At 34.9% G+C, this 26,473-nt stretch overlaps 5 protein-coding genes across 9 annotated transcripts; 3 read left to right on the top strand and 2 right to left on the bottom strand.

Annotated features, from left to right (window-relative positions):
- Positions 1-311: 311 nt before the first annotated feature.
- LOC142537057 (protein LONGIFOLIA 1-like) lies at positions 312-4,267 on the bottom strand. Its single transcript, XM_075642597.1, has 5 exons — positions 3,918-4,267; positions 3,784-3,830; positions 1,816-3,691; positions 1,661-1,777; positions 312-1,224 (listed from the first exon to the last, which is right to left on the bottom strand). Exons 1-5 carry the CDS (start codon positions 4,054-4,056, stop codon positions 485-487), a joined length of 2,919 nt encoding a protein of 972 aa, XP_075498712.1. The 5' UTR covers positions 4,057-4,267; the 3' UTR covers positions 312-484.
- Positions 4,268-8,127: 3,860 nt separating this feature from the next.
- LOC142538095 (protein SPIRAL1-like 3) lies at positions 8,128-9,639 on the top strand. 4 transcript variants are annotated; one of them, XM_075643534.1, is made up of 3 exons: positions 8,128-8,300; positions 8,908-9,153; positions 9,385-9,639. In XM_075643534.1, the coding sequence occupies exons 2-3, from the start codon at positions 8,911-8,913 to the stop codon at positions 9,463-9,465; spliced, it is 324 nt and encodes a 107-aa protein (XP_075499649.1). In that variant the 5' UTR covers positions 8,128-8,300; positions 8,908-8,910; the 3' UTR covers positions 9,466-9,639. The 4 variants fall into 4 exon arrangements, with proteins under 4 accessions (XP_075499649.1, XP_075499651.1, XP_075499650.1 ...); XM_075643536.1 differs by having other exon boundaries at positions 8,148-8,167; XM_075643535.1 differs by having other exon boundaries at positions 8,179-8,301; positions 8,885-9,153.
- Positions 9,640-13,699: 4,060 nt separating this feature from the next.
- On the top strand, positions 13,700-15,890 carry LOC142538094 (PI-PLC X domain-containing protein At5g67130). The gene is made up of 8 exons (XM_075643532.1): positions 13,700-13,948; positions 14,105-14,227; positions 14,340-14,462; positions 14,589-14,687; positions 14,774-15,077; positions 15,163-15,386; positions 15,493-15,579; positions 15,668-15,890. The coding sequence occupies exons 1-8, from the start codon at positions 13,856-13,858 to the stop codon at positions 15,692-15,694; spliced, it is 1,080 nt and encodes a 359-aa protein (XP_075499647.1). The 5' UTR covers positions 13,700-13,855; the 3' UTR covers positions 15,695-15,890.
- A 525-nt stretch (positions 15,891-16,415) lies between these two features.
- Positions 16,416-17,842, bottom strand: LOC142538093 (scarecrow-like protein 3). The gene has a single exon (XM_075643531.1). It carries the CDS (start codon positions 17,732-17,734, stop codon positions 16,442-16,444), a length of 1,293 nt encoding a protein of 430 aa, XP_075499646.1. The 5' UTR covers positions 17,735-17,842; the 3' UTR covers positions 16,416-16,441.
- A 1,540-nt stretch (positions 17,843-19,382) lies between these two features.
- LOC142537055 (agamous-like MADS-box protein MADS2) lies at positions 19,383-23,593 on the top strand. Of its 2 annotated transcripts, none has more exons than XM_075642594.1 (8): positions 19,383-19,881; positions 21,056-21,137; positions 21,233-21,297; positions 21,374-21,473; positions 22,135-22,176; positions 22,268-22,336; positions 23,084-23,208; positions 23,391-23,593. In XM_075642594.1, exons 1-8 carry the CDS (start codon positions 19,697-19,699, stop codon positions 23,470-23,472), a joined length of 750 nt encoding a protein of 249 aa, XP_075498709.1. In that variant the 5' UTR covers positions 19,383-19,696; the 3' UTR covers positions 23,473-23,593. The 2 variants fall into 2 exon arrangements, with proteins under 2 accessions (XP_075498709.1, XP_075498710.1); XM_075642595.1 differs by having other exon boundaries at positions 19,386-19,881; positions 22,268-22,309; positions 23,391-23,588.
- Positions 23,594-26,473: the final 2,880 nt, after the last annotated feature.

Genomic DNA, 26,473 nt, shown 5'->3' with positions numbered 1-26,473 from the left:
AGTCGAAATTGAAATAAATTCACGTGGGCAACAATTCGCACCGAGGTAGCTTGTAATCCGAACAACAGTGGCTAAAATCAAGCCTACACCGAAGCTCACCGGCAACAGGCGGCAAACTCGCCGGAGAAGATGACCGGAACCACGCAGAAAAACGGAGCCGACGGGTTGTTCTCGAAAATTTGCAAAAGTTGTACCAAAAGGAAGCTTACGACATAAGGAACAAAACCCCTCAATCAATTTTTAGTTTTGAGCGGCGGAATACGACGATTTCAACGGTGAAGCCGGCGGCGTTTTTAGACGGGTTTTCAGAAATCACGATTTCACCTAGCAAGAGTGGTATCAATGTGTTTGGGCTGGGCTCTCACAAAAATAGGCTAAGTCAAATTAAATGAAATCTACGATCGGTTTCAGAGGAGCTGCATTGCTTTGAACATGGATACTGAAGTTAGTGTTTTGCTTTTAAATGAAGGATGAAAAGGAAATACTACATGGTAAATAGTTGTTTGCGATGTTTCTTCGTTCGACCACGAACAATTGCATGATCAGCTGAGACTACCTCGTTAACCAGATCTTTAAAGATTTGGCGTTCTATATCCAACACTAAGGCTGGAACCTCTCCACTGTATTCTGCCCAATCTTCAGATTGGTACATCATATCTCCGGTTAAGATTCTTTTTAATCTGTCGTCCTCTAATTCCTCAAAGTTATTATCCGGTATTCTGCACAAGCACTCCATCTCTTGACATATTTCTTTCGCGAGCATTGACGGGCTAATTCTTCTTTTCCCTGTGATAAATCTTTTGCCTGAAGTGATCTTTTGGACAAGTATTTCGTTTACCATATCAAACACAAGTTTTCTTTTGTTTTTTTGATTTAGTAGCTTCTGACTGTTCTTTTCAATGAACTCTCTGTTCGCTCTCGGCGTTGTTTCCTCCATCTGTTCGAGAACGTTGAACGTGTCTGGATTAATCACATGGCATGAGGAAAGGAACTGACTAGCCATTGGGATGAAGCTCGCACTTTTCAGGACTCCTGATGTATGTAGAATCTTGTTAATATATCTTTGATTACCCATTTCATTTTGGTTCGGAGCCAACTCTTCAGATTCACTTTTCAACAATCTAGTTTCATGAACTACGTGACTATGGTCAGTTCTCGGGCAATCTATGAAATGATTTAGATTCTCAAAATGCCAGTTGGCTTCATCAGGACTTGGACTCTGATCTGCATATTGGGAGAAAATAGTAGATTAGTATGCATTGTTGGCGCATGTGTAAGATAATATAATTTTTTACAAAAAGCATTACTCCATATAAGGACATGAAATGATATGGAAGGAATGTATTGTGTCTATGACTTTCTTGTTTTTCTTCATTTTGATTTGAAATATCAGCTATCTTACAACTTTATTGAACAAGTTGTCTTTAATTCTATCATAGGCTTTGACAATCAATTTGCATGCCCATATAATTGTTCAAATTCATGGCTACGATCTATATAAAATATGGATGAAGCTTGCATACATTCTAGTGAATTATATTTGTAAAGTATTCTGTTCGAATTGACTCTTGCTCTTGATTTTGAGGCAACGGTTGCGTGGTGTAAATTGTTCAAGTGAATTTGTCAAAAAAGCAGAACAAATTTGTATTTACAGCAATACCTCGAAAATCCGTCGATGTCTTCTTTACTGGAGATGACGAGTCTTCGCCATAAAATGTAGCATCAAGAACCGAGACTGGACTTGGTTGTTCCTGCATGGTTACTGGTAGTTCAGGTGCTAAGCAACTAAGAAAACACGAGAATAACATGGTTTACTCTGTCTTCGTACCTGGCTGGCATTTGGATTGATTGAATGAGCCGAGCTTATGACCTCTGTTTCTATATGTGAAGCTAAGCTATCGTTGCTTTCTGATTTTACAGAGACTGAGTCACCTTGGTAACTTGAAAACCTTGTTTCACTGCTTATGTCGCTCAATTGGTCATCACTTAGCTCCAAGTACTTTGATTTCGTTGAGCGGTTTTTGTTGCGCGAACTTTTTTCTACCATTTTCTTCTTGGATTGCATCTTGATTCTACCGGAGTCTGATGAAGTGTCGACTGTGGCATTGGATTTTCCTACGCTCTTTGGTAGATTTTGTCGTAATCTTCCACTCAGCGCTACTAAACTTCTTCCAGAGCAATTATCTGCCTTCATGAGTTGAGGTTCTTTTAAGGTTCCTGCCAGCTCTAAAGTTCTCCGAGTGGTCCTATTATCAATTGAAGGAAGATGTTTGCTGGTGTATTTGAGATTATTGTTCCTTGGGGTAAGATCTTTTGCTTTTTGTATGTGAGCTGAATTTCCCCTCTCGTGTTTCAGGTCCAGAGTTTGGATTCTTTGCCGATGTGTTCCCAGTTCGGTGAGCTGATTGGAGCTTGAAAGTTTTTTTTCGTCAATCACTTTGGTTGGTTTCTTTATAACAATATAAGAAACTGAATGCTTAGCAGGTCTGGGGCCCATGGTGCCAGGGACTTTGAGGTAGTTGTCTGAATTCTGCCACATTGACAAGGTAGAACTCTGGTCCGAGAAACTGTCTTCCAAAATGGAACTCCTTTGTGATGTAACCTCAGCAGGCTCCACTATCTGGTTTTCTAACCTCTCTCTTGTTTTCTGCATTGCTTCAAGAATCTGTTGAAGGGCTCTGAGATCCTTTCCCGACTTCTTAAACTCAAGCTCTGTCACCCTCTTCTCAACTTCACCATAAACTGAAGAAGATAGATGTTGGGTAATTGTTGGTGCTTTCCTACTTTGTTGGGCCTTTTTTTGTGAACCTTGAGTGGGGCAATGTTGCCTCCGAGGAGCTGGTTCCATTGAAAACCTTGAAGTTTCAGTTGGTTTCTTGATAGAACTGGCACTATGCAACCATAGCGATGGAGATGTAGGATTGTTCTGTGAAGCACGTGGGGAATAAGAAACTTGATTTTGCTTGCTTTTCTCTATTGTTGCGGATGATTTTGAAAGTAAAGTTTCTTTGGGGTCCAACTCAAACTTTTTAATCTTCCTTTTCTCAGCTGAAATGGTATCTGGGAAATCATCCAAGCCCATTAGTTTTGCCACAACACTAGATGATCGGTTTTGACCTCCTGGTTCTTGTTTCAAAGGGAGAACTTGGCTGTAGCTCTCACTTTCCATTTGCAGGTAGTCCCTGCTAAGTAAAGTCGACCTCGACTCAAGGAACGAATACTTCATGGAACTTGCTTTACTGTCTAAAGATAATCTAGGGAGTTCTTTGTTCTTCATAGTCGACTGAAATGTGTCTCTCGATTCTCTCCCATCAAAAGACAAACGAGGAAGTGCCAGTCGTGCAGCCTTGGAGTTCTTCGTACTTTCTTGGAACTTAGCAAAAAACAGTTTTGATCCCTCGGAAGCCGTGGTTTCTGGTTGCCCGGATTTGTGCTGCTGCATCATGGGCCTGGGAGAGTCGATGTGCTTCATGACATGGTCTCTACTTTTATCATTCGTCTGGATTTTGACAGGCACGCAACGGGCTTCTCTGTACATGGATCCTTTCACTACATCACGAAGATCAAGCGTGCCTTCGTGAACGGAGATTCGTCTTTGTGGGAATGATGCTGGTCCTGCTGTGCCATGAGAATCAAGTGATGAATCCATGGAAACTCTTTGTTTCAACTTCTGGATATCCTGAACTTTTTCCTGTAAATGTAAGTGGTATAATTACATTCACGTAAGTTAATTTATCGTTAATAAAGCATAAAATGGAATCCATTTATTGCTTAGAATCTTACCACCGCAGCTCTCGTTGCATGTTGGGAGTTCAACTGGTATTGGGTACCTAAAAGAATACACACGGTGGAGTGGGTTTAGCAGAAATACGTAGAGTTAAAAGCTGCATGTTAGAGTATTTGAATCCTTAAAGTACCTAAAAGTAGTTTTTTATTGTTGTGGCTGCTAATTCGCCAACTTGTAAGGTAATGGTGACGATCAAAAAGTTGAGAAATGCCATTCATGCATCCTATCTGCTTCCGAAAATCTCGATTCTCGTCCATTAAGGAAGGCATCTGTTTCTTACTTTAGTTCCACAGCAGAGGATCTTTGAGTTTCTAATTTACTCCGGCACTTGCCTGTATAGTTTCATGAACTCCAAGAATGCGACCAGATTCAAGAATTACAAAAAATTCTATGATATTTGTGTCATGTAGTGGTGAGTTTCATACACGAATCATAGTTGATTGAAACTGTTTCTTGGCATCTTTCTTCTCACAGGGGGGATATATTAGTCTTATCCAATTATTGGGTTTTACTGCCTGCAACAACTCTCAGAAAAATAACAGAAGACAAGACTGAAAACTTACAAATGAGGTGCAATATGCAAATCATTTGGTTGATGACTGATGGGGAATTGGTTCGAAATCTTAGCCTTATTGGATTCCCAGTTATCAAGGAATACCGTTTCCACCGTTGAGTGACAGCTAGAATGAAGAAACAGGAATTGGAAATGGACCCAGAATCCCAATGGTGATACTGTGATAGAAAGAAAGATGAAGGAAAGATGCTTCTGTTTCTTGGTAGTCTCTGGAAAAAAATCTGCCAAATAAGAGACCGATGGATTACAGAGGCTAACGTTTCGTGGAGGTGATGCTATATGTATACATATATATAGTTTGTGAGTTTGGTGATGTGAAAATGTGGGGTTGAGTTATAGTAGTCATTTTCTTGGATTATCAAGTGGACTAGACAATGGGGTATGTCTAGACTCTGAAGGGTGGAGCTATGTCTACATGCGGCACGTGGACTCTGTCAGGTTAATGTAGGAAAATGGATTTGTGGAGTCTAAACCACTTTTTCAGCCTCTTTCTTGTCAATTCTTACGTTGTAAATGGATGGGAGTATTTTCTCCTTTAATTTTTTCTTTTAAGATAAACAGAACATTACATTAAACAACAAATAAGTCGAGATTTGGGGAAGAACTTACATACAATGGACAAAAAAATATTATACTCGCTAAACATCCTCTGCGAAAATCTATGGAAAGTTGGCTTATACGCAAACTTATTTGAGGCCTTTCTGTTTTATACTCTTCTAGTGGAGATTTATGGGCCAATGAAGTATCGAGTTTGATTTTAGACGACAGTTTGTAGAATCCATAATGGATTGTTTTCCCAGTGAATTAATTGCTTGGTGGAAGTGTCACTCTCTAATATTACTTAATCAGGTTTGCATTTCACCATCATCAGCTGGCAGTAGTAAATTGTAGGGATCCGAAACTTGTTATTTTTGTGCTTGTCATTTAATTTGCTGCCTTGCATTACCATAAAAAAAAAAAAAAAAAAAGATTGCCAGTCTTTGCAATAAATTGTTGAAACTCTTCAATTGTTTTCTTCTCAGGAACTTCATTTACTATGAAAATGAACTTGGTATTATTATATCTATCTCGTCCTTTTTTCTTTTCTTCAGCAAAATCCTTGGATATTTAAATTGAACTAAACATTTCAAACTTCGAAATACCGAAATATTTATGGTATTCGATATGGTTCATTAGTTATGTGCCCTTTACAAGAAATACACACACTTCAAGTAACATGTGTCATCGACCAAATGCCAGGATATCACTGTGTCACAAAATGGTGGGATTTTGCAAGTTCAAGCACAAAGATCATACTTTATTTTTGTTTTTTTAATAAGAATGAATAGCAAGTCGAAAAATTGATATCGTCTTCGAATAAAAGAATTTTAATAGATTAACCAAATTAAAGGAGTAGATGATAAGGAAATAGCTGTGTTTGGACTCACTTTGGGACACTATGTTTCCCCATTGATGTATTTGCCAAGAATTGCCTGTCCCTTGCCCTTCACTAATTAATGCTTTTGCGGGATTGTCTTCATTTTCTTGCTCACTTGTAATATTCACATTCAAGGCCCCGTCTTGGCCAATTAAGTACAGTCACTTGTGAACAAAACTTGTATAATATTGTGGATATTCATGTAGTGTGTCCGGCACAAATATCCCTAATTTGAACGAGGTTTCACATTCCACATCCAATTATAACAAATTTTCTTCCTCAAAATCAGAGAAAAAAATTATATAATCTTTGATTTTATATCTACTATTTTTTCAATCAAAACTATAAAATTTGAATTCTTAATTGAAATGTACCAAGTTCTCTCGTTTATCAATTGTTATGGAAAACTTGAACCGAGTATTTGCATTTTTATGGCATGGATGCTGATTTTTTTAAAAAGAAAATGTTAAAAAAATGATATCAAGTTATATAAATAGTTTCATGGGACGTCATTTTTGTTACTTTATTGCAATATTGGGAACCCTTTTGTACACGTCCTATTTGTTTTGGGGAGTATGTCTCTTGTGAAGCGCTCACGAATCTTTATCTGTGAGACGTGTCAACTCTATCGATATTCATAGTAAAAATTAATACTCTTAGTATAAAAAGTAATATTTTTTCATGGATGACTCAAATAAGAGATCTGTCTCACAAAATACGACCCTGTGAGATCGTCTCACACAGATTTTTATCTTGTTTTGGATGTCAAATCTTGAAGCACCATGCATGCAAAAATTAATTCACATTCCTAAAAAAAATCACACTATATGTGTCACAATTGCCAGCATATTTGGTGCACTTGACGTGGTTGACAGCTGGAATAACTTTGATTTTAATTCTAGTATGAATTTTTTTTTACAATACATCATTATTAAAAATAAAAAAAAAATTAAGTTTCTTAAAAAACAGACTTTAAAAAGTTCAAATAGCTGGCATAACTTTGATTTTAAGCAACCACTCGTAAAATAAAATGTTTTCCATACGAAACGAATGATAGCTAATTCTGATCTAGAGTTTGTTATGTGTCCAACACGATTAAAATGGTTTAACTTCTCTTTCATTCTATGTATAGTACTACTTTCGAGTTTAGGCAACATTAATTCCATATTTTTCATGTGTTGATGTCAAAGGCAAAAATAAAAAAAAAAAGTGATTCCATGTTTTTAGAACAATAATGCCATTTGTTTGAAGATTAATAAGCGACATTACCAATCGTACACAGTTGAGATTTTTTCTACTTAAATTCGTCACTACGTCACAGACTCACATGCAATGTTCCTCAAACATACATTATCTATTCGACTAGGTTCTGGAGAAGCAATTGCTTCCTTAACTTTAGAAAAAAGCAATTAAAATTTTATTACGCCCAAACAAAGATAGGGAATAAAACATTAACATCATCCCTTCTATTCTACCACATATTCTTTCACCCATAAATAATTCAAAAGTGTGGAAAGAGATTTAAAAAATAAGAAGAAGAAGAAGAAGTATCAAGGGAAAAACTATTTATAATGGTTAATAACCTTGAGAGAAAAAAAATATCATATAATTACTTATCAATTATGACCAATTAGTGAGTTTTAAGGATATATGACAGCATAATTAATTTCATATTGTATGCTAGGAAAAAAACAATCTAAATGTGGGGAGATCCTATGATGGTTGCTTGAAGTTTAGAAGGCAAACAAACTGAACCTTAATATAATAATATTCAAACCCATAGATAGTTAATAGTACTATGTTCCAAGAGATTAGGCTATCTGTTCGCACATGACCATCTCCCCACCTAATCAAACATCTTCATTGATTTACTATTAACATATTCAAATCTGGTGGTGCATGTCTTAATTATAATATTACATTGATTATATACATATTCATGTTCTTGCGAGACTTGACAATTTGATTGCAAACATATATGACGAAATCGAACTCTTATCTTTCACGAAATCGCGCCTAAAACTAAAGATCATTTTTCTATAAGATAATTTTGCGAGCCTTGAGCAATTAAGGAGCATCGGTATTGGAAGGAAACATGTCTTGTCTTGGAAGACACAAATTTATCTCTTAAATTCTTTTTCTTTTTGATAAATTAGCACGTTGCTAGTGCTATTACAATATATATATATATATATATATATATATATATATATATTTAAAAATAAAAATAATGTGATATAATGTAAAATACGCTAGCCAAATAAATCACACATGACAAGAAATCACCAACTCGGACGTGGCCGAACGATTTTTTTGAAAAAGAAATATGAAAGGTTGAAAGGACTGGGGAATCGGAGTGCCAAACATTTGGCGTCAAGTCCTTTTAACGGTTAGTCAAGTTTTTCAATTTATAGTTCGAATGGCCGTCCGTTCTAATACCCACCTTCAAACCGATAACTTCCCATTTCTCTCTGTTCAAGAAATTCCATTGCTCGCGCATCTAACATCTATAGCTAAAGGGGGGTATGCTAAATTTTCTAGTTTTGTTGATTGTAGTATTCATTTTCAGGGATTACTGGATCTATGAATCAAATCTGCATTTTGATAATTTTTGCGCTTTTTTGAATTATAATATATGATATTATATGACTCATCACGGTTAATCTGATGCGTTGCTAGATATCTTTGGTTAATTGCATTTCCCAAATAAAAATAATTGAGATCATTCGTATATGTGGTTGCGCAAACATTATTAATGTTTATCCGTCATTTTCTGGAGATCAGGTAATCTTCGTTTTAGTCTGCGAATGGAATTATGAAGAATTGATGTTCAAAACATCTTATTAGATATAACAAGATTGTAGCTTTCAAATGTCAAATCGATGCCATCATTTTGAGAGGATTGGTTTACAGAGTACGAATGCAAATTAGGCAATATTTATGTTTTTGATTGATTGATTTTGAAGTTGAATGGTTTAATCAAATGACAATTTATTGGGATACGTTTTTTTTTAAAGTATCGAAGGGATGAATGCATTTTTATATTCTGCGAGGTTAGTTTCATTTGGGAAGAATTGTTGTGAAAGTGTGATCCTTTGTTAATCAGGTGTTTCTTCTGAATAAACAAAGAAAATGGGTCGTGGAGTCAGTGCTGGTGGCGGCCAAAGTTCTTTGGGTTACCTGTTTGGAAGTGGAGAGGCCCCAAAAAATCCTGGAGAAGCACAAAATGCACCAAGTAATGAGCCTCCTTCGAAGCCTTCTGCTGCTTCTCAAGCAGTGGATAACAATAAGCGGACTCCTGCCGGCAGCAGCCTTGGTAATGTCACAAACAACTACTTCAGAACAGATGGGCAGAATTGCGGAAACTTTATAACTGTACGTTACATTCTTATGCATAACGTTGGCGGTTCACAAATGGTCTACAGATTTCTTGCATGATATCAGATTCTAAAATATGGTTTTACTTTTTCATCAGGATAACAATCAAATTCTTGTCCAGTTAGTTATATGGACTTCTTTTCACCATATTCCGAATTTGACAATTATGCCTATCATCCACCTATGGTTACTCGTGTGACTTCTTTAATGATGTATAAATGATTACAGGACCGACCATCAACGAAGGTCCATGCTGCACCTGGGGGTGGCTCCTCCCTGAATTACCTATTCAGCGATGGGAACAAATGATGCCTCTCATCCCCAAGTTACCTGTCTGGATCATTTGGTTTCTCATTCTTTGCGTGTTCTATTTGGTGATTGATATGATAAAGAATAACTAATACTTCAATCTTGTATATGTATTCAACACTTGGTATAATCGCAGACATTTTTTGGACCTATATAAAAAGTTCGTATAGCAAATCTTCAACTTAATCAATTTTGATGCAGTTGCTCTACAATTTGTTAATTTGCTCTGCTATCATATCAACTTAAGAGTATGAGGTTCTGTTCAGCGGATAATGAAACATAGAACAAGTCTTAAAACATTTTCGTGGGTAGCTTTAACAAAAGCACTTGGTGTATTATTGTTGATGATTTAATGGCACCAATAAAAAATGCGGGATGGGAGAGGTTTGCGAAAAAATCTTTGCCACCAACAAAAAATGCAACCATAGTGTATTGTTGTTGATGATTTATGCAACATAAGCGCTCTGCATATAGGAAAAATACGAGAGCTTAAAATAAATGCACCCTTCAGTTCAAGTTTATTTTTACAGTGAATGGTTACTGAAAAAAGTTCGGAAAAAAAAAAACGAAAAGAATTTTACGTTCGAACAAGCTCTTGCCACCTTGTGACTCTTTCTCTCTCTACTCATTCCACTTGCAGAACTCGATAAAGCAGTGACCGCGAGTCATAATCCAGAAAATTCAGGAAATTCCGGATATGGAAGTACGATGCTTTAGATCTATCTTAGGATGCAAGATATCCACCGTGTTGTTGGTCCTCTTGTTTCTTGCCTCAGCTTTATCCGATCCCGGCAGGTAATCTGATAGGAGTAGTGGTTGGCTTCAGCGAATGATCTAGAGGTAGTAGTTGGCTTCTTGGCTTTCCAATACAAGAGAGTAAGACGCAAAATCCAGCGACAGAGCGTCCGGTATCCGGGCAAGAGGCCCAATCAGCATATGAGAATGCCTTAAGCTGAATCATTGAAGAGACAGAAAAGAGAATGCCTTGCTCAGGCGAAGACTTTAGATACTTGAGTAAATGATGCACCGCAGCCAAGTGTGTGGTTTGTGGTCGAGCAACAAATCGACTCACTTTATGTAATGCATATGTGATGTCCGGTCGCGATATGGTAAGATATAATAGGCGACCAATGAGAAGTCTATAAATGACAGCATCCTCAATGAGCTCATTTTCAACAGCAGATAGAGTGACTGTTGGATCCATAGGAGCAGTGGTTGGCTTCCCAGCAAGAAAACCAGTGTCTTCCAAGAGTTGTGATATATATTGTCGTTGACATAAGGACATGCCAGCCTGTGATCGAGCAATCTCCGTTCCTAAGAAGTTTTTTAAGAGATCTATCACTTAAACTGACCTTTTAAGAAGGACTATTGATCATCAATGACAGAATGAGCTGGTCTAACAATGATAATATCATCTACGTAGACCAACAAGGCAACGAATGAAGATTTTTCACCTTTGGTAAACAAAGTATGATCTGATTTGGACTGTATAAAACCAAAACTGACAAGGGAAAGAGAATTTAAAAGTAGCACTGTATAAGGACTTATGAAGCTTACAAATCAAGCGATGTGGTTCAGATTTTGAGTCATGTTTATTCAAATACCCTGATGGTAAATCCATATACATTTCTTCAAACAAATCTCCATTGAGAAATGCGTTGTTGATGTCCAATTGAACCAAATGCCATGCATCAATGGCAGCAAGAGCCAACAGAATCTTGGCAGTGGCAAGCTTTGCTACGGGTGAGAGTTCCAAAAAAATCAGCATCCTCTTGTTGGGTGTACCCCTTAACGACTAGGCAAGCTTTGTGCCGATCAATCGATCCATTCGAGATACATTTGATCTTGAAGATCTAACGACAACCAATGGTATGCTTGTAAGGAGTTAATGGTACAATCAAGGACGGAGCCACCCCAAAGGCTGGAGTGGGTTCCAGCCCAGACTATATTTTTTGACCTAATTAATAATATAAATTGAATTTTATTTTATTTTTTAAAATTTAGCATTGTCTTTTTAATTTACTAAAATTTGTAGCCCATTTTTTAGCTCATTTCTTGAGTGTTTTTTCATAGTCGTTCCCCCAAAATGGAAACAATAGGATGAGAGCTGCTAGTATGCTACTGGAAATTTCAATCGAAGCCTGTTGTTCCCCCCTACAATATTCGTTGGCTCGGAGGTTAGATTTGTTCCCATCTCGATACCAACAAATTTAGTATCAACAGGAAGCACATTACTCTTCCAGAAATGGATGGTCTCGTCATTGTTGTCTTTCTTGATTTTAGATAAACGTTTTCAAAAGCATGCTTCTGCGTTTTGATTAATGAGATTTTAGCGCAAGGACAAGATTTAATTTTTCATCGTATTGTTAATGATGATTAGGGGTGTTCAAACTTCGGATAAAACCGAAAATCCAAACCGAAAAAACCGAAAATGGAACCGAACCGAAAGCCGAATTTAGTAATTCGGATATAAATGTTAAAATCGAAGTTTATTTGGTTCGGTTTCGGATTATATATGTCAAAACCGAAAAAATCGAAAAAACCGAAATTTCAATAAATTAATAATTTTTTTTATATTTTTATTGATATTATATATTTTGATATAATATTTAGTGAACGAAGAACAATTTTGAACAATTTTTAGGTGATTGTTGTTTGTTTAATTAATTTAGACAATATTTTGTTTGTTTAATTAATTTAGACATTATATTTAAATATTTCACTAAGAAAACATGCAAAAATTTAACATATTATATTTTACAATATATTTATATTATAATTTAAATAATTATATTAAAACCGAATTAACCGACTGAAATAACCGAACCGTTTTGGTAGAAAACCGAACCGAACTGAAGGAAAATGGTTCGGATATCGGATTATATATTTCTAAAACCGAAAACCGAAATAAAAAACCGAAAACATAACCGAATCGACCGATGAACATCCCTAATGATGATTGATTAGTACAGTATTGTATGTGCCAAGATTGGTCCAGGTGATATGTCCTCTTAGATTAATCGTGACTTGTCTCATGTTGATATTTCACTTAAATGCATTTTTGTTATCGCTATGGATAATTGTTCCTTAGCGAGTATTATTTTTGGTTCATTATAAAAATAAATAAATATCTATATTAATATATGTATTATTTATACTTTACATACTAACTAGCTTTTGTTATAGTTTTTTTGAAAAATTTCAAAATATTTTTTAACAGCATATTTTATATTTATCTTTTTATTCTATTTTTTCTCTTAACATTTCTATTTAAAAAATTGAAAACTTTCAATATAAAATTGAAAAAAAAAAAACATTTTTCATATTTTTAAATATAGCATATATCACTTTGTCATAAATGACTACTAATATATAATGATTGTCCCATTACTTTCCAAAACTACTAAGATAATTTCCTAATAAATGATATGTGAAAGTTAAAGGTCTCACTATAAACAAAATATTTAGTATAATTTTCAAAATTTTAAATTCAAGTAAGCAATTCTTATGATTGTATTCATATTTTAAAAGAAATTGCATAAACCTGCAAATTACGTCAACCTAATAAAAATGTCTTCATTTATGTGGAATTTGATTGAGTATTTTAAACATTTGGTGTAGCATGATGTTTATATTAAATGTAATACCTTTACTAATAAAAGAGGAAGACAAAAGCTTGTGTGAGACGGTCTCACGGGTCGTATTTTGTGAGATGAATCTCTTATTTGGATCATCCATGAAAAAGTATTACTTTTTATGATAAGAGCATTACTTTTTATTATGAATATCGATAGGGTTGACCTGTCTCACAGATAAACATTCGCGAAACCGTCTCACAAGAGACCTACTCAAAGAGGAAATACTTTACAGATTTGGATATAATTTCTTGATCTTTGAACAATGGAAGGAGAACAAAGTTGTCAACGGGAAATTTTAAGGATTCCGAGAACGATTTTGACAAATTTATAGAACTGAACGTTTGTTGTTATATCAAAAATTATAATTGATGTTAAAAATTCAATTTAAAATTTTAAAAATATACAGCAATCTAAGTAGAACATTTTCGATAGTAAGATAATACGTGTGACATGTTTGGAGCCACCCCCTTAATTACGTTTATTTGACAATAATTACAAGTATTGGACGTTTTCCCTCCTAACTAATACCGACGTAATTAAGACCCGACCTTCTGTATGTCTTTATCTTACAATACTACCAAAACCCGACTTTTCTTGTTCTCTTTTTTGAGGAATTCTTTTTCTTGTCGAAATTCAAATACCCATAATTTTGTATTCGATGTATAAAAATCAACTCTTCGATTCCTCAGACAAAACTTTACTACAAAATAAAACTCCACAAACGTAAAAATCCTCCCGTTTCTGTCAGCGCCATGGGTGTGATGAAGCAAGAACATCTTGTGCTGATCACTGCTCTCTTTCTTTTGCTGAGACACGGCATCGCCTGTTCTAATGGAACCTGCAAGGTATATCCACATCTTTGATCTAGATGTTCAAAATTTAAGTACTTATTTTTTAAACAAAACATATGTTTTATAATTTGATTTTTTTTTTCCCAAGAAACTTTTTTGTCTGATTTTCCGAATTAGATCGATCATTTATTTTATTGAAGTTGGTAGCAGATTGGGGATGAATGCTCATCGAATGGAGACTGTGAGGGTGGCTTGTATTGCTTTTCATGCACAGCATCGTTTTCAGGGTCAAGATGTGTTAGATCAACTGCCACCAACCAGTTCAACTTAGTGGTATCTTTTTGGTTTTTTGCGTTTGTAACTGCTTAAAAAGATTACATTTTTATCGAGTTTTTTGGGCCATTTTAAATTAATTTTGAAGTTCGTGCCATTGGGTGTGTTGCAGAATAATTCTTTACCGTTCAATAAATACGCGTTTTTGACGACGCACAATTCATACGCGATAGGCGATGGAAATCCAAAGCTAACCTTCACAAATCAAGAAGACAGCGTCACCCAACAGCTTAATGTATGTCTGTTTACATAGTTAGCGAGTGTTTGCGACACCTAAACGAAAGGAGAATCACTTTTTTTTAGAGTTTCCCAACGGACATATACATATTTGGACCTTCCTAATTGCGAGTTTCGGTTGTAGAATGGAGTTCGTGCGTTGATGCTCGATACTTACGACTTCGATGGAGACATTTGGTTATGCCATTCTTTCGGAGGTGAATGCCACGACTACACTGCTTTTGTAAGTATATCAGAGGTCGATGATCGATCCAGTTCTTTAGATTTATGAAGCATATACTAATCTGATGTGTATTGATTTATGATCAGGAACGGGCAATAGACACATTGAAGGAAATCGAAGCATTCATGTCTGCAAATCCATCAGAAATAGTGACAATAATCTTGGAGGACTACGTTCACACACCCAACGGATTGACTAAGGTTTTCACAGACGCAGGATTGATGAAGTATTGGTTCCCACTCTCTAAAATGCCTAAAAATGGTGGAGACTGGCCGCTCGTCAGCGACATGGTTGCTCGTAATCAGAGGTTGCTCGTGTTTACTTCCATCAAATCCAAAGAAAACAGTGAAGGGATCGCGTATCAATGGAATTACATGGTCGAAAATCAATGTAACTAATTGTTTTTTTACGCGTAGGAGTAACTAATCGAGCTTTTATTGTCTTTTGTCTAAAAGAATGTTGTTGAATGGAACAGATGGAGATGATGGAATGAAAGGAGGGAGCTGTTACAATCGGGCAGAATCGTCGAACCTCAACGACACCAGCAAATCTTTGGTTCTGGTGAATTACTTTAGGTCCATCCCCATCAAACTGATGTCCTGTGTGGATAACTCCGGGGACTTGATGAGCATGGTTCAGACCTGCCAAGCCGCGTCCGGCAACCGGTGGGCCAATTTTCTGGCCGTCGATTTTTACAAGGTCAATGTTTTCGAACTAAACTAATTAATTTTGCGCCACCAACAGCCATATATATATATGTATGTATATTAAAGGTAGAGAATTTTTGGGGCATTGACTGATGCAGAGGAGTGAGGGTGGAGGGTCGTTTCGATCTGCGGACGACTTGAATGGGCAGTTGCTTTGCGGATGCAATGATGTTCATTCATGTGTTGTAAGTTCATTTCCAAATTTGTTTTTGTTTTCTCATTTTTCATGTCTTTTTAAATTTAATAAAATAATAACTGACTTAAATGTTGCAGAAGGGGTCGACTTGTAGCTCTCCCTGATCAGAGGATTATTTCTCCGGAATTATTATTCGGAAAATGACCGGTTGTGATCATATCTCATATTTGCGTATTGTTTTTTGTTTAAAAATGGGTTTCAAAAGTGAATGTTAACTTTGTCACAATCAGCCTGCACATAAATTTGAATGCATTTATTGCTGAGTGAAGAATTGGTTCCGGTCGAAATCAGCCTGCAAGTAACCAAGTCAAAAACTACTTCGAATCCGTCCATCCAAATCATTGGAACTTGGAAGAACCATCGTATTGTCTTGTAAAACCATTCAAAACATATCATGTGGGATGGATACGACAAAGTGAACGAGTTATTTTCATGTTTGAACACATGGCTGGATGGTCTGGGCATCAGTACCTTTGAGAATAAAAAATTTTAAAACAGAAATTTTAGAATTTAACGTATCGAATAATTTAACTTTATATAATTATGGACTTTTCATCATTTTTCTAAAACATTATTTAAGTGAAGCGGTGTTTCATTTGTTTTGGAAATATGTATGTATGGTTAACGTTAAATAAAATTTAAATTCTATATAATTATTTTATTTTATTTAAAATTATAAATTTTATCTTGTCTAAAAAATAGAACTATTTCTTTCTAATACTTCTTCGATAAAATTAATTTAATTATATTCCCCGGAAATAATTGTGAATGATGCGAGCTTCTAGCTTCACAAAAGCAAATATCTTTTAACAAATGAGTACAAATAAATCAAAAGAAATGAACAAGAAACTTCAACCGTCGTTATTAGCGAGAAACCTAAAGCAATTCCACGAGGAGACAGCATAAATGGGCCTATCATGCCAACATATCATCAAACTTCCTTTCTCACTAATGACCTTAAACCCACTAGGCCCATAATCCTCCACCACTTTAAGGGCCTCATCCATATTTTCAGACCACAATCTAATGGGCCGAATGCCCACTTTCCCAAATCTCACGGCCCATTGACGAAATCTTTCGTGCCTTTCTTCCCTCTCCATTCCTTCACAAGACACGATATTCTCAATCTCTTTTCCAAACATTTCCTCCAACGTTGTACGATCCTTGCGCGAAAATCCGCCGAAAGCTACGTCAATGGAGTCGAATATCGCGCTATAGTAATGTAATCCTTCTACGAAACGGTCCACCAAACGATTCGAATTATGATTCGACTCCTGCTCGACTAGTAGCACCACCTTAGGGGACATGGACTTGACCATTTCGAGGAACTCGTTGAGACGCTTAGTATCTTTGATCTGATCATTTTTACTGAGCCCGAAATGCGATTCAACTCGGTCGTCCTCGGCTAATAGGACGTGGAGACTCAAGATTGAAATCAAAGCTAATGCTTCACCGGGTTCGATCTTAAGCATGTCCATTTTTAAATCTCTGATGTCAACCATCACAGGGTTAAATTGAAAGGGCATGCTTAAAACCTCGGCCTCCTTCACAAGGACTGCCCGAAGTCTTTCTTGTGCTTCTTTGTCTTTCCCAATACATGTTATCTTCAGATGCGGAGGCCCGTGATCGAACTCGTCGGACAATTCATGTAATCCTCGAATAAAAGCGACCCACAACTTCGGGTTCCCGGAACCCAAATCTATAACATGGATCACGTGTTCACGCGACATGGCTTGAAACAAGACTCGGTTGATTACAGCATACGCAAACTCGATGCATGGGAAGGTCCTTTCAAAGATTTCCCGAGCCCGAACAATGTCACAAGAAGCCGAGGCAGCACCATTAATGTTCAGGGACTTGTACAATCCTGGCCATCGCTTGACGAGGCGTACAGCCAGCGCAGAGGCGAACCGGACGGCGAGCCGCTGCATAGAGTCTCCGTTGATGGAGGCCAGACGAGAGATCTGGCGGAGACAGGCGTCGGCGTGGTGTAGATTCCCTGAGGAGGCATGGCTGGCGCAGGTTAGCAATAGCTGAATAAGCTTCACATCTCCTTCTTCGGGCTTCAATCCACCACTGGAAGTGGGTCGTAAGCTTAGGGAAAGTGTTACGTCTGGTTTTTGAGGTGGAAGTGAGGAACTCATGATCTACAATCAAACTCTTTTTTGAAAAGTTTTAATGTTTGTAAAAATGATGATTTAGGAATTGTATTTGAAGAGGATCTTCTTGTTCTACCTGGAAGAGAAGCAAGTAAAGATTACCAGATATTAGCTTTTGGAAGCTTTAGATTCGTCCATTACAATGCTACAAATGTTGATATATTTAATTAATTCAATTTAATTTAATTATGATTTAGTGTAATTGACCTGTCTTGATTCTTGGTTGCACGGATCATTAAATACTTTCAATGATAACTCAGTTTAGTCATTTAGCCAAATGATTAACCAGAAAATTACAAATTTTTTTATCGTGCATTTCGTACCGAAACCAAGAGTTTCTAGTGAGACAAAGCACAAGAGCCAAATATATAAACAACAAAATTACGAATAGAAAACTAAAAACTTTGGAATTGTTCCTTAAAACTTATCGTCGGCCCGCGACGATACCAAGCAATTAACTTGTATAACTATTATACAATAGAATTGATGGGGTAATGAAAAGTTTAAAAGACATTGAAAAATATATATTAATAGATTAATATATCCTTTATTTTTTAAAATCAAACACATCTCACTCATATGCTAAAAAAAACTATGGGGATTAATTGGGGTTTGGTCGGTTAAGTTTTATTTTAGTACATTAATTGTTAATTTTCGGTTGTTCGGTTCAAATTACTAATGTGACATTAGGAAATACTAACGTGACTTTGAAAATCGCTAATATATCACGTCAGAAAATTGACCAAAAATAGCATAAAATTAAAATATAATATACCAAAACAAAAATTTGAAAAATTAATGGACTAAAATCCAAAATTAGACAAATTAATGTACCAAAAACTAAAGCACATTCACCATATATATTTGTAAGAGGTTTTGTGCGTGATTTTTAATAATATAGGATTTCAAGGCAAATTAATTTCACGCTCCGATTTTTTTCCCCTTCCATTTTCAATTTTTAGATTCAACTTGTCCATGATTTGATACATGATCGACTCACAATACAATGCTGAGACAAGATCGATCGGCTCACAACACAGAGCCGGCACACTTCCATGATGCCGAAACGAAATTTAATGTAAAAAACCCATTTCATCAGTTTATAAGATGTTATAATGAAAATTGTTTAATTAGTTTTAAATTTTTTCTTCCGAAACGATATAATGTCGTACCTGAGTTATTGAAACATTTAAAAGATTAATTGATATAAATTATAACTTTTACTCCTAAAAACATCAAATTCATTCATGATCCCCACAATTAGACTTTAAAAATATTCGAGTTTCGTTGAATTTACACAGTAACCCCCAAAGACTTAATAATTACAATCTAACAAACCCTAACCAATACTTAACGCCCTTTTAAAATATCTAATCTGAATAACTTGCAAGATTATATCCACTGAACATCCGACACGTGGTATGCATTGATTCCATGTTATGATTGACCTTAGGATCCACGGCCACGCGTCTCTATGCCGCGTTACAAATACACCGAGCTTTAATCTTACCGCGTGTTGCCACGCTCCAGATTTAACACACTGCAACATGCTTTTTATTACAATGGTCAAAAGATTAATATGAAATAATTAATCAAAAAATAAAAGAAAAAAAAAATCCAACCATAACTTTCTTCGTATCATATATCTAATCTGTTGGTGCACATGAAAAATCTTACAGAAAATCTAACAACCTCAAATAACAGGAATAAAATAGATAAGCTTCCGCTTCCAAATTATATTCTTCTCTCCTGTTTAAATCCTTTTCTGTTTCCTGCTTTTTCTCTTTTAGGGTTTCAAGATTTTCACGCATTTGGTTTGAGAAGACTGTGGGCAAGTGAATTAAAGGAAGAAAGCTTCCCAAGAAAAGAAAGGGAAGTAATCAGTAGAGCGTGAAAATCAAAATTTCAGAAAATTGAACATACGTATTTATATAGATAAAGGGATCCATGGGGAGGGGGAGAGTGGAGCTGAAAAGAATAGAGAACAAGATTAATAGGCAGGTGACATTTGCAAAAAGGAGAAATGGTTTGCTCAAAAAAGCTTACGAGCTCTCTGTTCTGTGTGATGCTGAGGTTGCTCTCATTATCTTCTCTAATCGTGGCAAGCTCTATGAATTCTGCAGCTCCTCCAAGTATCTTCTTGCTTTTTCTATTTTTGTATTTTTATACGATAAGTTTAATTATATTCTTTCGTCAATAATGGGATTTATTTTTATTTTTTTGAAAAAGAATTATTTGTACTTATTTGAGCCAGTTGTGATTTCTTGAATTTGGTATGTTAATCTTTAACTCTGCGTTCTGTGATTTTCTTTATTTTATTCTTGTTCCAGGGCTAGACGCAGCTTTGCTTTAGAATATATAAACTGGCAGCGAGATTATTTTGAAGTCAATTCAAATAGATATTATTTTTCAGTCTTACGGGTTTGGTTTTGATCACCGGTTTTAGGCCTGATCCATCTTACTAATTCCAGTTTTCTACATGAAGAATAAACAACTAATTACAATGACTGTTTTGAATAAAATTTAGGATTCTAAAAAATATTCTGAATAGAGAGTTTTGGAATCAAGAAATTTATTGAAGCAATAGTACTCCTCCACAAAGCTGAAGAAGACAATATATCCTCAAAATTCGTTAGATGTTGAGCATGACTTAACTTGTTAAGACATAATTAAGTTCACGACCGGAGTTTAATTATCTCACATCGGTTGGATAAATAACCTGTGAGTTGTATATATGGGCTTGGACAACCCTCTCCCCTTGAGCTTGCTTTTGGGGTTGAGTTAGGTCCAAGTTACAATCTTAACATGGTATCAGAGCCTGGTTCCACCGTTATGTGTTGGCCTGCCTATAATTAGGTGACCCTTTCTGCCCATAATTGGGTCATTTGTAAACTTCACGCTCCAGATGTTCATTCCTGGGCGTAAGAAGGGTGTGTTAACTGTCCCACATCGGTTGGATAAATAACATGGGAGTTGTATATATGGGCTTGAACAATCCTCTCTCTTTGAGCTAGCTTTTGGGGTTGAGTTAGGTCCAAGTTCCATTCCTAACACCGTGAGATTAAAGTTTCAGCTAGTTATAATTTTTTTAAAAAATCTAAGAAGTACAGTGAAACCATGAAAATTGAATGTATATGCATGAGAGTACTTATCTAGTAATTTTGGTGAAACCACGGATATTGAATTTGAGGAAGTATATATGTACATTTTCAACTTGGTTGATTTCTCGATTTTTTTGTTTTTGTTTCATTTTCTTTATGAAACTATTGGATTTCGTTTTCGATTAATCTTGTGCATTTGTGTCAGCATGCTCAAGACTCTTGAAAAGTATCGAAACTGCAGTTATGGTTCCTTAGAAGTGAATCATTCAGCCAAGAACATTATTGAGGTATTAAAAATTGAATCATATGTATCAATCTTGAAGTAAGAGAATATTTATCAATTAATAAAGAGTTTTAATTTAGAGTTGGAATTTTGTTGTAGCATGGAAGCTACAATGAATATCTAAAACTAAAATCTGAATACGAGTCACTCCAACAATACCAAAGGTGAATAGCTTTCATCTCTTTTGTACATTGTGCAACAAGGTCAGTACCTCTGGAACTCATGAATGTCGTTTTGCAGGCATCTTCTTGGAGATGATTTGGCTCCTCTCAGCATGAATGACCTTGAGCACATTGAGCATCAACTGGAGACATCATTGAAACATATAAGGTCCACAAGGGTATACCTAAATTCTGTTTTCCTCTCATTTTCATTGAGTTTGTTCTATGCATCTCCATCCATTATCAACAAAATTGTTTTTCTTTTTTCTTTTTGGATAGGAAAATTTTATTAATAAGGGAGTACACGGGGTACTCCAACCCTTTCTTGACTAATATAAAAACCGAGCAAAGCCCTACACGAACCTGAGAAAAATCTCAACCAGACTTCTTAAAATATACCCCAAAACAAAGGTTCAAGCTCAATACGAGTAGCTCAACATCTTCAAATTGAAATTTGGATTAAATCATTGAATGAGAAGTTTACTTCCTCCTCGGAACAGTCACAAAATACACAAGATGGATTCATCTAACCAGTCTGGATATGTATTAACATTTGAAATCCTGTCAATTTGGATATTTCCCTTATTTGACTTTGGGGTGATCCCATGGTACCAAAAAGGCTTCATGCACATCACGACGTCTCTTATCCCAACTCGCGCTATTGTGCAGCATAAACCGTAAAGAAATAGATGTCTAAATTTGATGGGTTCAGTTAAAAATAATCCTTGATGAAAATCATTTCTTGAAATTTCCAAGTCCTTGCATGTATATTGTCTAAAGTGCCATAACTTATTTATTGCTCATATTTAGTCCTCCCTTAATGTTCTCATTCAACGCCAGGCTCAAGGTATGGTTGATCAGCTTTCTGATCTTCAAGCAAAGGTATACTATAGATCATTACTTAATATACTCTACAAGTTATACATACTTGGATTCCATGCCTTCAAATGACGCGCCATGAATTTTACTGCAGGAGAAGTCGATGCTTGAGGCCAACAAGGCTTTAGAAAGAAAGGTTAGGGTGCCAATTTTTTTCATGCAGGTGAACGACTGGTTTAGTTTGGGTGGTTATAACTTTGTAAAATCGAAACCATCGGCTGTTCCCTAATAGAATGGAGCTGCCTTTATACATTGATTGAATCAAAGCACAAAGTTAATTTCAGTTTAATCGATGGCTTTTTAAACTCTATATTTTATCTTCATTTTAAAGATCAACTTGACTTGTGAAATTTGATATTTTTCTTGAATAAAAGAGATAAAGGTAAAATATGTCATATATAAAGATAAAACATATTATCTACATGGTACTTTTACATAGTTCTTATTGTTTAACTTGTGTTGATGTATATTGAAGGAAAAATTATGTGGTAAAATTGTAATTTCAGTCTAGTGAGTTGACATGTTTTGGATTTTGATCCAATAACTTGCCAATGTTTTGTTTTCATCCAACATGTCGAGATTAATTAAATTGTAATTTTCCCAAATAATGTACACGAAACTGCATAATTCTAAGCCAAAAACTTTTTCCATTTCTTGGTTTTGTTTGGCAAGGGTTCAGTTTGATTTCGTGGTTTAAACCACAGAAAATAAAAATGGGGTTCGTTTCGATTAATTCGTGTGCATGTAGGAATCATCAAAACCACAATCCAAACCTATTTTTGGTATATTAAATTAATAATGGTTGAGATTGGGGCATGCTCAACAATTTAAGTAAAACTCCATTTGTAGAATGCATGGTTTCTTGAATTTTAGGTGAAGAAACTGAGCCTTCCTTGTACGTGTGTTGCAGCTCGAAGAGATACATGCGGTGAGCGAACATTTTCAGCGATCGTCTTGGGTCCAAGGTGGGGGACAACATGCTCAACCTCAAGGAATTTTTCAACCTCTTCATTCCAGTTTATCTCTCCATAATGGGTAAGGTTAATTTCGTTTTCAACACACGAAATCAAGATTTTATACTTATTAATAAGAACATTATTAATTGTGAAATCAAGTATATCTTCATATATTGAAAGTTAGAACCCTTGCTGCCAACATATATCATAAATTTGTAGTATTTGTTTAAATCTATAAGTTTCTTTTTTCTTTGAGAATAGGTATAATTATGATGGTGCGAGTTCCAGGCAAATAACTGCAGCGACTGATGTTGGCGGAATGATCCCCGGTTGGCTGCTATGATATGTGTGTGAAGCATTTCATAAAAATAAAACAAAGAATCCTCCAAGCATATATATATATATATATATATATATATATTAAGAGTTATGTTATTGTGTATTTGCATATTTATCTTCCATGATATTCCATGATATAGGACCAAGTGATGTTTTAATTAATTAATTAATTAATATTTTCACTTTTGATTATGTAATCAAAATGATCTTGTCATCAGTACTGATTTACATCATATGCATGTATAGATTGAATTAGCAACAGATTTATAGGTAAGGTTAAGACGATTATATATACTAGACTCGTGTGCACGTGTTGCGTGTGTAATTCTGAGTTTTCATGAATTTTTTAAATTTTGTTAAATAAATTTAATTTTCGTGCACAAAAAAAAAAGGAAAAAGAAATAGAAGGGCTAAAAAAGAAATATGGGCATATTTTGTCTCTACTATGACTTAAGTATTACAATATAGTGTGTGTGTGGATATACATACAATAAAGCAATATTTTAAAATTTTAATTGTTAGGATTGTTGGATTTTTTTTAAAAATAAAAATAAAAATAAAGGAAGCACTAGCAATGGCCCCTCCGATCATATTTACTTGCACTAAATTGAAAAGGAAAAAATTATCAGAGGAATGCATACATTACTTCAACAAGCGATGGAGAAGTTGGCAAGAACGAAACCTTGAGTTACATCATGATCACATGATGATATAAGAAGAATATTGATTAGCAGTGCTGCTAAATTTTGCAACAATATATGTATTAAAATTTTAGAAACTGGCTCAAAGAAAGACAGATCCTTTAATTCTATAAGTAGACCAAACTTCCGAATTACTCAAATGATGCCTTATTTAGCCAATCAACCATGAATTTCTTCCATTTTTTATGTCCGCAAAAGACAGCTTTATACTAATTTTATGCAGCTCTGTAGTCAAGGATTTCACCCACTTCCCACGTGAATTTCCTAATAAAATAATGTGATTTGAGAATATGATCCAAGATTTTAGCCCAACTGCCCCAGGGTCTATGGATTTCCATTAAAAGGATATATTCTGATGAGGTGGTACTTTTGGTAAATTAAATATATTCACATTAACTTGAACGAAAGAAAGACAACTGTGGTACTGCTATATGTGCTTGAACACTGTATTCTAGTACCGTGACCAAAAGTTGTTTATGAAATTAATTTGTTAGGAAATTTACACATCACCGCATGTCATAGAAACGTAGACGTCACGTAGATGTCACATAAGTGACACATCGGAATATTAAAGAAATCGATTTTAGAGTTTAGAAGTTGAACATAGAAAAATTAAATCAAATCATATGTAGAATCTTTTGAAATGTTATTAATAATTAACATATAAATATAAGATATGTATATATATATATATCTCTCTCTCTCTCTGTGTGTCTGTATATATTTCAAGGAATGGGAAAGATCGATCATGTCAACCGCTCATCTGTCATCCACTATATATATAGGGGTACTCACCAATGTAAATAAACTATTCAATTTCACATGTAATTGATATTTCTTAAAAAAAAAAAAATTATCTCCAAATTCAACAATAAATTGTCACCGCTATATTGAAAATTTTGAACCCCACGGATTCAAAGAGGAATTTCACACACATTTTCCATTAGGGTTTCTTCCTTTCCCGTTTCCCTATGAAATTAACGATGGTCCCCCCATCTTTATAAGCAAACCCCTAAAACTTTAAAAGTAATTTACGTTATAATGCATGTTTCTTTAGAAAATAAATCCACAAGTATCTTAATTTGGACCACTTTTGGAACAAAACAACTATGGTTAGCAGCTCAAGTTGTACGAAATATAATATATTTCGTTCGCATTAACCTAAGATAAATTTGTTTTATATATAATAAAAAAAATTAATTTTATGGGCTCTATCAATTTTCATATATGTATTCAGAAAGAGTGGACCACCATTAATTTGTTATGAATAATTCGAGTAATTGCCTGTTATATAAATTAAAAAGGGGTATTGAGAAATGTTTATTTTCTCCTTAAGCTCTTTCGATCTGAATTTCAAATTATTGCACGTACCATTTAGTCTTAAATTGGTTACACTCAGTTATCTCTATCATTAATTTGTTGCGATAATTTATTTCAAATTATTATTTAAAAATATTTAGCAATTTTATTTCAATTTGATTTAAGTTTCCTAAATATGATATTCTTGTTTATATCTTTTCGAGTCAACTTCATAGCTTATAGTACTCCTACGATAAAGAACAGTAATGAGTACATAGGACAGATTGATGAGTTTCAATTCAAATTTAAATTAGAAACCTTGAGTTTTCAAGGTCTGTAAAATATAAAGGTTTGTAACGTAAGAAGGATATGCGATGTATAGAATTAGTTTAATTTCTTTCAAATAAATTAAAGCGTAATCAGGACAAAACCCTTGGCATCCAATTCCAACTAATTAAAGGGTTTAATTTGATCAGAAAAATCATATATAATTTTAGGGTAAGTTTAGATTTTTTTTTAAGGCAAAAACTTGTGTGAAACAGTTTCATGGGTCGTATTTGTGAGACAGATCTCTTATTTGGGTCATCCATGAAATGATATTACTTTTTATGTTAAAAGTATTACTTTTTATTGTGCATATCGGTAGGGTTGACCCGTCTCACAGATAAAGATTCGTGAGACCGTCTCACAAGAGACCTACTCATTTAAAAAAAGGCTTAAATTTTATTTTATAATTGATTAATATTGTTTTTTTAAATATTTTTGAGAAAGCAATTTTCTGTTTGGATAAGTTTAAAAATATTTTAAATTCAAAATTTCAAAAAACCCACTTTTTTGTCTTCTTGAATTTGGTTTTTTGAAATCTCTTTAAAATTATAGATTCCTAGGTATAGCCCAACACATACTTTTAATTATTTTTTCTAAAGAAAAATTTTCCTTGTTACAACAACATTTGGAGGATAACACGAGTTCGTCACAAGTTCAAATCCAACTGAGGATAAAAAC

The sequence above is a fragment of the Primulina tabacum genome, chromosome 2, assembly GCF_025594145.1.
Source record: "Primulina tabacum isolate GXHZ01 chromosome 2, ASM2559414v2, whole genome shotgun sequence".
NCBI classification, from domain to species: Eukaryota; Viridiplantae; Streptophyta; class Magnoliopsida; order Lamiales; family Gesneriaceae; genus Primulina; species Primulina tabacum.
The sequence above is the reverse complement of the archived record's forward strand: the minus strand, read 5'-3'. Positions and strand labels throughout refer to the sequence as shown.